The sequence below is a fragment of the Myodes glareolus genome, chromosome 4 (genome assembly GCF_982192425.1).
Source record: "Myodes glareolus chromosome 4, mMyoGla1.1, whole genome shotgun sequence".
Classification (NCBI taxonomy): domain Eukaryota; kingdom Metazoa; phylum Chordata; class Mammalia; order Rodentia; family Cricetidae; genus Myodes; species Myodes glareolus.
In genome coordinates, this window is record NC_142029.1 from 47,867,770 (window position 1) to 47,879,008 (window position 11,239).

Below are 11,239 nucleotides of genomic sequence, written 5' to 3' on the forward strand. Positions count from 1 at the left end.
ATAGAGTGTGTTTCCATACATTCTGGCTCTTCAACTGCTGGATCGATCACCTGCAGACATTGAGTATTGGACCCCAGAGGTGAGGAAATAGTGTGGTGTCCTCATCCAACACTGCTGAGGCCAAAGACAATTTCTTGGGTGAGTACACAGCTTACAGAGGAAATTCCGTTATTTTTCTTACATTAATATATGATTAAACTGAGTTTTCAGCTTAGAAATGACTGCTACTACCAAAAAAATTCTGTTCCCCTGTGGTCATCTTTATTCATCAATATAATGTGAGTTATTGCAATAGATAGTTTAGATTTGTCTGTTTTGTTGCCCTTATGTACAATGCTCAAGGTACTTACTTACCTCTCACTTTCAATTTGGATGTCTAAATTCAAAGAAAACTTTTAGAGTATTTCCTTATGTACTTCACAGATGCCTGAGTTTTTGATGCCTCTAAATTAAGTGTACACATTTAATATACTAAAATTGTAAACTTTTTATGTGTGAGTATCCACCTTAAATCTAGGTCACAACTTTTACTGCCAGCCTTGTGCGAGATTTTTTTGTGGGTTGATTCATTTTAGTGGAGAGATCCACCTAAATTCTGATCTTTTGAGCTGTGAGAATCCACCTTCCATTTTGGCCACACCTTCTGGTTTCAGCTTAGAAAAAGGACGTGTAAAAGGAATAGAGGGAAAAATGATTCATGATTTCAACTAACAATATATTAGAAATAAACGATGAAATCAATGCATTCAGGTAAAAAGCAATAAACTGTACCTGACTGAGATCCTGTAGGTTCTGCCTGGTGGTGATGAGACACATTTCATCTCCCCACTTCAGGCGCAGAAGGAGGAAGATCTCAGTGAATTCCTGGCCAAGCTGATCCACAGAGCTAGTTCCAGGAAAGTCAAGGCTGTGCAGAGTTTCTGAAAATAAATGTTGCAGGTCTGAATTGCCTCACATCTGAATTCTCACACAGTTCTCTGGCTTGTTAATTTGAACTGTAGACAGCTTAGCCAGGAATTCTAGAAATTTAATGTCACTCTATGTTGTAAAAGGAGCAGCAGACTGTATTCCCGCTGGTGTCCAGGCTCCCCGGCTAGTTAAACCGGAAATAATTACAGGGAAATTTAAACACTGCCTGGCCCATTGTCTCCAACCCCTTATTGACTAACTCTCACATCTTAATTAACCCATTTCTAATAATGCTTGTAGCGCCATGAGGTCTTGGCTTACTGGGAGAATTCAAACCCAAGTCTATCATGGAGAGGAGAGTCATGGTGTCTGCTCTCTCTGACCCTGCTTCTTTCTCCCAACATCCTGTTCTGTCTACTCTACCTATCTAAGCTGCTGTCCTATCAAAACCCAAGACAGTTTCTTTATTAACCAATGAAAGTAACACATAGAAAGAAGACTTCCCTATCAACTCTGCACCGTTGGAACTGAATTGAAATGATCTATATAAAATGAACTTTTTCATTGTAAAAGAGAAATTTGGGTGTTTAAGGAAATGGGAGTTGCAATTGAGGTAAATATGATGAAAACAATGTAGACAAAATTCTCAAAAAACTCTTCAGATTTTTTAAAAGTTTATTTATTTTTTATGTACAAATTGTTCTGCCTGCACACCAGAAGATACCATATCTCATTATAGATGGCTGTAGCACTATGTGGTAGCTGGAAATTGAACTGAGGACCTCTGGTAGGGCACTCAGAGCTTTTAATCTCTGAGCCATCTCTAAACACCTTTAAAACTAAGTTTTTAAATTTCTATTAAGAAATATTATCAAATATTTGGTAATATTTCTTAATATTTACCAAATATAAGAGATATTTGGTTAAAATCACAGATTGTTGGCATCATCATTATCAAGAGCAAAATATATGCACATGACACAAAGTACTTAGGTATTGTATAATATTGTAGGGGAATTACTACCATTTTTGACAGGTTCTCAGTTCATATCCTAGGCAGGCCTTGAACTAAAACTCCTTCTGCTTCAGCTGCTAATTGTCTAGCACGCCAGGATTAAAGGTGTGAGCTTCCACACCCAGCTAAGCAGTCACTCAGGAAACCTTGTTGTAGAGATTTGCTTGTGAGGATTGGCCACAGCTAATTCCATGTTTCATTCAACTAGAATACTGCTACTTACAGAAGGTTACGTATTTGTATTTGTGAAAACAGCTATGGAAGGAAGTAGGCACGGTTCTTAGAGACTATATGAGCCCACTCCATGGCCCAGCCAGGTCTATTCTTCACCAGAGCAGACAGAGTGTGTTTCCATACATTCTGGTTCCTTGACTGTTGTATCGATCATCTGCACCCATTGAGGACTGGACACCAGAGTTGAGGTAAATGTTGTGGTGTCTCCACTAACAGTGCTGAGACCTGAGACAATTCCATGTGTGAATGCATAGTTTACAGGAGGAAAATTGTTGTTAGTTCTTATTCTTATTTTTTTTTTACCCAAGTGAGATTTCTGCTTAGAAATTACCATTTGCCACTTACCAAAAAGCATTGTGTTCTATGTGGTCATTTTATTTTATAAATAAAATATGATCAGAGTGATTGATAATTTTAGATTTATCTATACAACACACCCCTTTGTTGCTTTGATGTAATATGCTAAAGGTACTTACATGGTCCTTTTCTCTTCTCTTCTCTTCTCTTCTCTTCTCTTCTCTTCTCTTCCTTTCTTTCTTTCTTTCTTTCTTTCTTTCTTTCTTTCTTTCTTTCTTTCTTCCTTCCTTCCTTCCTTCCTTCCTTCCTTCCTTCCTTCCTTCCTTTTTGGTTTTTCAAGACGGGGATTCTTTGTAGCTTTGAAGCCTGTCCTGGAGCTAGCTCTTGTACACCAGGCTGGCTTCTAACTCACAGAGATCCACCTGCCTCTGCCTCCCAGAGTACTGGGATTAAAGGCGTGTGCCACCACTGCCTGACTCACAAGCTCCTGTTCGATTTTGATTGTCTAAATTTCAAAAGTGCTGATACCTGTATATTAAGTATACCATGTAATATATAAAAATTAAACACAGAGCAAAGAAAACCAGCCTACAACACACAATCCTAGAGAACTTAGACAACATTGAGAACACTAAGAGAGACTTACGTAGATTTAATCAACATGGGAAGTAGAAAGTAGAAAAAGACAAGATCTCCTCAGTAAATTGGGAACATGGGGACCTTGGGAGAGAGCTGAAGTGGGGAGAGGAGAGGTAGGGAGGGGAGCAGAGAAAAATGTAGAGCTCAATAAAAATCAATAAAAATGAAGTGCTTTGAATTCCTTGACAATTACTGGCCTTTACAGATATTTTCTATAGATATTATGTATAAAAGCAAAGACTCAAGATATAGTCAAGTAATTTATTTTGGTATTTTTCTGTTGTAAACTATAGGAAAATTTCAGTGTGAAATAATGCTTGATCATACCTTACGATCATGGAAGAAGTGCTATTACTATTTTTGATTTATGAGTTTAGATGTACACACGTGATTAAATTACTGAAATCTAGATAGTGTTACCTGCCATTAATCCCAGCAGTTGGGAGCCAGACAGGCAGATCTCAGTGAGTTTAAGGCCAACTGTTCCACAAAGCGAATGCCAGGATGAATCTCAATCTAAACAGAGATAGCCTGTCACAAAAAACAAAACAGAACAAAAATCCTGAAAATTAACTCAACTATTTTATTCATGAAACTAGTGTCTGGTTAAATTCTGGCACAATATTTTAAAATTCATTTTTAATATTTATTATTTTCGTGTGCTTACAAAGTATTTTGAAATGATGCATCTACAGCAAAACATACCAACAGAGGACCATCAGATAAGTTAAAAAAGCCAAATTTGTAAATACAGTCTCTTTTCTAAACTGATATTGACAGTGAAGATTAGTACTAGTTTTCAGCATACACAATACCACCAGTTAAAGTCATTGAATCCATTTGCTTCAGACCCCGGAAGCTTAAGTTATTTGGAGGATATTTCCCTCAAACAAACCAAGATTCTTGATTTGTTTAGATATTCAAAGAGAAAGGGAGTGTGCACCTGTTGATTAGGTAGCCAAGTCTCAAACAGTCTTGAGAATCTCATTCATGTCTCTAGGATTCATTCCACACTCAAACCAGGATGTGTATCTTCAGTAAGCAAACAAGTTTCCATAAGGACTCCCCTGGTATTCACTCGATGGATCTTTGTATAGACATGGGATCCTGTTGGCATGTTGAAGGTTTATTTGAAGTAGTTTGACTATAATTGGGGATCCACATGAAGTGCTCCATGATTTTGGAAACCGTGAGGCCAGGTACCTCAAGTTCTACCACCGCTTATTTCATGTTATGATGGACAATGTCCTTGAATTATGAGACAACATAAATTCTTATTCTTGTTACATATTTGCAGCAGAAAAAAGAGAAGTAACTAATATTGTGTTCATGTGTCAAGGGGATAGATAATGGGATGTTTATGAGCAAGATGCTTAAATCAGAAAGCTAAACATTTACTAGGGATCCTGTTACTCGGGAATTTTTTTCCTGTATAGACAACTAAAGATGGAAGATTTCAACCAACATCGTTCTGTAGTAAGTGACCAAAATGTGGACCTGAAGTACTTTGATCAATACAGTGTAAATACATTCATAAGCACTGAGAAAGCATGTCTCAGACCTTGAAGCATGATACTAATTTGGATGGAGTCTCTGAAAAAGATGCAGATCGTAGGGCACAAAAAGTCATCAGATCAATCTGTATTCATGTGAAGAAGAGTGAAACAGAAAAAATTAGCAACTGCAATCCTATGATTATTTTGATTTTTGGATGCCAGAAAATGAAGAATGTGTTGTTATAAACAGAACAGAAACACAACATTAATCAAATTTTGTGAAGTTTTTTTCCTTCTCTGGGTACAATAACATCAGTACTACTTTCTTCCTTCAGAAAAATGGAGTCAGACCTCTCACAAGCCTTCCAGGAAGAACTCACCTGCTTCATCTGCATGAGCTACCTTACAGATCCAGTCACCATAAGCTGTGGCCACAGCTTCTGTCGAGCCTGCCTCTACTTTTCCTGGGAAGACAGCCATCTTCCTGTCCATTGCCCTAAGTGTAGGGAACCATCCCAGCAGAAGGACTTCAGAACCTGCTTTGTTCTGAAGAAGCTGGTGTCCATTGCCAGACAAGCCAGCCTCATGAAGTACCTGAGCTCTGAGGAGCATCAGTGTGTGACCCACAAGGAGACCAAGAGAACCTTCTGTATGGAGAACAGGATCTACCTCTGTCGACTCTGCTCTGACTCCCATGAGCACAGAGGTCACAGACACTGTCCCACTGAAGCAGCTGCTGAGAATCAAATGGTGAGTGATGTTTCTGAGAAAACATGAAACCTGGAGAATGAGGCTCAGCTGAACACAACCATATGCTGGTCCTGATTATGAGGAATCCACTCTTTTCTGAATGGTGGCCCTTTATTTTCAGTTAGTGAAGAAAGAGTGACTATAAATGTAAACATTCCTTGGGAGACCCATGGGTGTAAGATCACTTGTGTTTTATTTTACAGTATTTCCAGGTCACTGTAATGTGAAATACTTTATTCACATCTTTTAAAAGTATCTTTGACTGGTGACTAAATTAGAAAATACAATGTAGTCAGTTACAGAGAAGCTTGTGAGAAACCCAATAATATGCAAATTACTCAGATATTATTCATAATTATTTATCATGTTATTTGAACAAAGGGATATCCCATATTCTATTTCTATGCTTTAAATGTAAAATTCAAAGTTACCTAAAGTAAAAATGGAACATTGTGATCCTTCCCTTTTTGCTAAAGTTAATTTATTTAATGTCTAAGATTTTGCCCATCATTCCGTTTATTAAAAGTAGATATTCATTGTTTCTTAAAGGAGAAACTTCTACGGCAAATGACATCTTTATGGAAGAAGATCCAAGAAAATCAAGAGAATCTAGAGGAAGAAAGCAGAGTGAAAAGTTTGTTTATAGTGAGTGTGAGATGTATGCTGAGAATCTGGTTGAGATAGTTATTTTCCAAAATCATAGTTCAAGATTACTCATAGGATATGATACTAGGAAAACATGTTATGATGGCCTCTAATTCTGCTTGCAAAATATAGTTCTGCACTTGAAAAGATGATCTGGCTCTATGGAAAAAGAGTCTGAGACTAAAGTGTGAATTACTGACAGTTCAGCACACTGCATTGGACTCTAGGATTGTACCACGAATTCTAATTATTGCATGCAGATTTCATACTCACGCGAACATATGAAATATCAGTCCGTGCCATTTATTCATGCAGCCCTGGTTTTCTTTGACAGGTGGAAATGCTTACTTAGGGCTTGATTGCCTTTGTGTTGAGGGAGGTTACTTGTTTATTCCTGGCCACCCAGACCCAAAATAATCAGAAATTATATTAATCAAAACAGTGCTTGACTGGTTAGCTCAGGCTTCTTATTAACTAACTCTTACATCTTAAATTATCCAATTCCTGTTATTTTGTGTATTAGTACAAGGCTGGTGCTTCAACGGTAATCTTCTTGCTGGAGGTTTGCATCTTTCTCCTTTGGTGACTACATGGCATTTCTTTGACTCTGCCTAGTTTCTCCTCTATCTCTGCTTGGGATTCCCACCTTGCTCTCTTCTGCCTTTCCAGAGACCCAAAGCAGCTTCTTTATTAACCAATGGTAACAAAACACATTCACAGCATACAGAGGGGAATCCTACATCACCTCTCCTTTTCTGTCTAGAGAAAAATGAAGGTTTTAACTTTAACATAGTAAAATTACATATAAAAAATAGACATAAAAACATGAATTAGTTACAATATTTATATCTACTTTATCTTTAATCATAAGGAAAATTATAAATGAAACTATCTATTTTTGAACTTCTTCAAAGACACCAGAAGGAGATAACAATACCTTACCTAACAGGAAATTTGTTGTAAGCAACTTTCAAAACTCTCGATTGACAGAAACATCTTGCTTCCTGGCCAGTCACTGAAGGTTCTTCTGTAACAAATAGGACCTCCATCTTCAGCTTACAGACCCATAGTTCCAGCAGATATTTTCATGACGAAGGGAATTTGAAAGACTGTTTCCCTGAGAAGGAATAAATTAAACCACGGAATTTCCATTTTCTGACAAGTCCGTCATTGTGTGTGTAGCACAGTGATAAGAGTCCTTCATCAAATTTAAGCATAGAAGGATACAATGGAGGAGAATGAGGTATTTTATAAATATCATTGACAATGTCCTGTTTTGTTTAGGACTACCTGATTATGAGGGAAGAAATGATCAGAAGAGAGTTTAAGATATGGATATGTGACCAGGAAGAGGAACACATTGAGGGCATGAACAATGAGGGCAACCGTGTTCTAAAGAAACTAAGGGAAAATGAAGCCATGATGATTCAAAAGAGCAAACAACTAAGGGAAATGTATCAGGATCTGATGGTGATGTCCCAGGAGCCATATGTGGTGCTGCTGCAGCAGGTGAGCAGGGAGGAGTGACTGGTGATTGCTTGACTAAGATAGCTTTCACAATTCCCTTCATTTACGTCAGGGGGTTCCTTTTCAGGAATAATCGGGAGAAACAAAATTCTGTCATAATCTTGCCAGAGAAGTTTTTGAATTGTGCCAGTACATTCCCCAAGAAATAAGTCCTAACATTTTGCTTTTGTAGCTTGCTTCTCTGAAAGATGAAATTCAGTGTTGCCATTCTTATACTCCGTAGACTCTACTTGGATATTATGAACAATTTCAAAGAAAGTTATTACTTAATTTCTTCTTTTTGAAAGTTGCAATTTGCAAAATCTTTACAAGGAAGAGATTTTGAGGCAGGTTCCTATTCTCCAGCTCATGATCACATACAACTCACAGTAATCTTCAGGCCTCTGCTCTAGCAATTCTAGAATTAGAAGCATGAGGCACAATGCAATGGTGAAGTCAGACATTTGAAGTACCCTTTGTTAAAGTATAAATATGTTTTGTGTTCAAGATAGTGAAGGTTTCCTTTTGTAGACAGTTGGCATTTGAAAAGCAATGTAAAATCAGTATCAAGGTCCTTGTCATATTTTGCTCTCACAGCCTGATCTATCAAGAATTTGGTTGGTGCTAACCTACCTTGTTGGTATTATCCCAAGTATTAAATATAAATTTTCAAGTTAGATAGTGTGATGTTCTCTGTCATTTATAAACATCACAAAGAAACTTTGTATTCCATTTTATCAGTAACATATTTTTTCTCATTTTCTTTGCAGGCTTTGGACGACATATTCAGAAGGTGTGTTTAGCTATTGGTGCATGCCGAGACACCCTAAAATTGTTATAAAATTGATCAAGCTACCTAAGCAAAGTGCATATGTAGTTTGAAGAGAGAATATACAATTGTTTGTTTATGATGTGTTTTGGATTTTTTATTTGAATTGTTATATTTGTGAGGAGTAAATGTGTGTTGATGTTCATGCCAAGTGGTATTGCATATGTGTGGAGGTCAGAAGACAACTTTCAGGAGAGAGTCCTCACTTCCACCATGGGTTCCAGGGATTGAACTCAAGTTGTCAGGCTTGTGTGGAAAGGGGATTGGACTCCAGAGCCATTTGGTTAAACTTGGAGTGAGGTTTTCCTAATCAACTGTGATGATATCTTTATTACCAGGCAAACCAATATTTTCTTGTTCTTGCAGGAGTGAGTCAATGCAGTTGAGCATTCCCCAGGGTATGAAACCAGAACTCTCTGCCCTCCCCATCACTGGACTCACTGAACGATTCAACTACTTCAAAGGTGAGTGTGAGCAATGATGGAAATAGCAGAGGGACGTTTCCACGGCGAGATCACTTCACAAACATAAATATTTTAAGGCCTGAGAAATAGGTCTTTGTTAATCACATGTAATCTCAATTAATCACATGATTACCTTACAAGCAAAGAGACAAAAATGAATACCAATGTATCAGGCTGCATGTAATAGTAGCTGAAAGAGAGTATCAGTTTTTCATTGAGGCATAAGGAATGGTTAATTAATTCAGGACAGGGCAATTTCAATTAAGTGTACCCACTGTTGGATCTCCAACAGTACATATGTTCCTTTACACCTTTTAGCAATGGACTTTTATACTACATTGTAGTTAATATATTAAAATTATACAAGATGTAGTGTTGTACACTACTAATACCAACAATATCATAGAGAGAGGAATGCCAGTGAGATTGAGGACAGTCTTGTCAACATAACGAGTTCCATACCTGTCAAGGTTATTAAGCAAGACCCTATCTCAAAACGAATTAAAAATAATAATCATAAAATAACTAAACAGAGCCATGTATCATGAGCAATGAATATAAAACAAATTGATAAGACATGAGGCTGTGTCTAAATCCCCCTCATAGATCTAGAAGTCAGTTTCAATCTCACAGGGAAAAAGTATCTGAGGAACCAGAGGTCAAAGGAGGACAATTACTTACGGGGATCTACTTCTAAAGTTTCTTGAGTTCTGTATTTCATATAAATATGATTAATTACATGGAAAGAGCAACATCAATATAAAAGCAATCACTGCATGTATTTTAAGAATAATTTTTATGTAGACCCAGGAGGATAATCTTTGCTATTGCCGTGGCTGCTATGTACACATATTCACTTTACTAGTTTCAATTAAAAGTCACCTGTCAGAGGTATGTTGATGCTTTCTCCTCTAAAGCACCTACAAAAATAATATAAAAGTTATCATCATGCTACCAATCTCTTTCTTTTGGAAATCCTTGTCTTTGTATCTGAGCCACATTTAAACTGTTATCTTAGCCTGTTTTTAAAAATCTGAGAAGTCTCTAGTGACCTCTGTCTCCTGAGAAATACAAATGGTAATTTTAACAAAAATGTTTCTCTTCCCACAGTGTACATTTCCTTTGAAAATCTGACTGTATTCCATTACAAGAAGAACCTATTTAATATCATGAGAAGACTCAACCTCAGACCTCAGGTTCTAGATACATTTGTGGATCCTGCTGGAATCTATTTTGTCTCCAGGGGATCACAGAGCTTCATCTCAGGGAAATATTACTGGGAAGTGGACTTGGAGGACAACCCGGAATGGGCTGTAGGAGTCTGTACCAATTCCTGGTTTAGGAATGCAAGCCAAGCTTTTGAAACTGAGGGTGCATTCCTTCTTTTCTGTGTGGAGGAGGGTAGTCATTACAGTCTCCTCACCACAAACCCATTATCCCATCACTATATAGAGAAGCCACTGGGCCAGGTTGGTGTGCTCCTTGATTGTGAGGATGGATATTTAAGTTTTCTGAATATTGCCAAGAGTTCCCTCATATACAAATATCCTAATGGCACCTTCAGTGACACTGTTTGGCCTTTCTTCTCCAGTGGCCAAACAGTACCATATTAAGCTGTAATCCATTATCTTGTGTTTTTAACTATTTCCTACTGTAATGATACCTCTTTTATTGATATTAAATATTAAAATACTATAAAATGAAAAAGAGCCTTGACTATGTTGCCTTTTTACCTGTGTTGTTCGTATTCCACAAAGAACAATTTTATTTCATAATGGGTTTGTCTTGGTATTTTGCAAAATGAGGGCTTGCTTGTTGGGGGTTCCTGTCCTGCCTGGTTTCTGTTCTCCCACCAGGTCTCACAGCCGTTTAGCCCCAAATAAAAATCACACAGAGGTCTCCATAAGTTATAAATTGATTGGCCCATTAGCTCAGGCTTTGTATTAGCTTTGTAATTAGCCCATTATTCTAGTATATGTTAGCCACATGACTCAGTACCTTTTTCAGTGGGCCAGGTCACATCATGCTTCTTCCATGTCTGGACAGGACTAGAGAGGAATGGGTTTCTTCCTTCCCACAATTCTCCTGTTCTCATTGCCTTGCTTCTACTTCTTGCCTGGCTACTGGCCAATCAATGTTTATTTAAAACCTAATTGTCAGAATACAGAATTGTCCTGCACCATTTTCCCCTCTGTTTTTTTTTTAATAAAGGAAAATATCCACAGTCCTTTTTTTTGGGAGTTTGGATGGAGTATTCTAGGTTACTTCCTGCTGGTTGGGCATATTGGCAATCTTATGGTTACCTAAAGAAAATTTAGAATTAGAATCAAGGCCTGACTGAAATATCCTGTGAGTCTTGATCATCTCAGGCAGCAGTCTTGAATCTGTTCTAGATGTAGAACTCAGACATATTGGCCATCTGTTCCTACTGGAGATTCCTACTGGTCTTCCTTGA

The 11,239-nt window shown here is 37.6% G+C and overlaps 1 protein-coding gene across 1 annotated transcript; it reads left to right on the top strand.

The window, feature by feature from the left end:
* LOC148122259 (tripartite motif-containing protein 43-like) lies at positions 1 to 10,437 on the top strand. Its single transcript, XM_087905038.1, has 7 exons — positions 1 to 138; positions 4,926 to 5,340; positions 5,890 to 5,985; positions 7,270 to 7,494; positions 8,262 to 8,284; positions 8,687 to 8,784; positions 9,895 to 10,437. The coding sequence occupies exons 2-7, from the start codon at positions 4,930 to 4,932 to the stop codon at positions 10,395 to 10,397; spliced, it is 1,356 nt and encodes a 451-aa protein (XP_087761164.1). The 5' UTR covers positions 1 to 138; positions 4,926 to 4,929; the 3' UTR covers positions 10,398 to 10,437.
* The last annotated feature ends 802 nt before the right edge of the window (positions 10,438 to 11,239 follow it).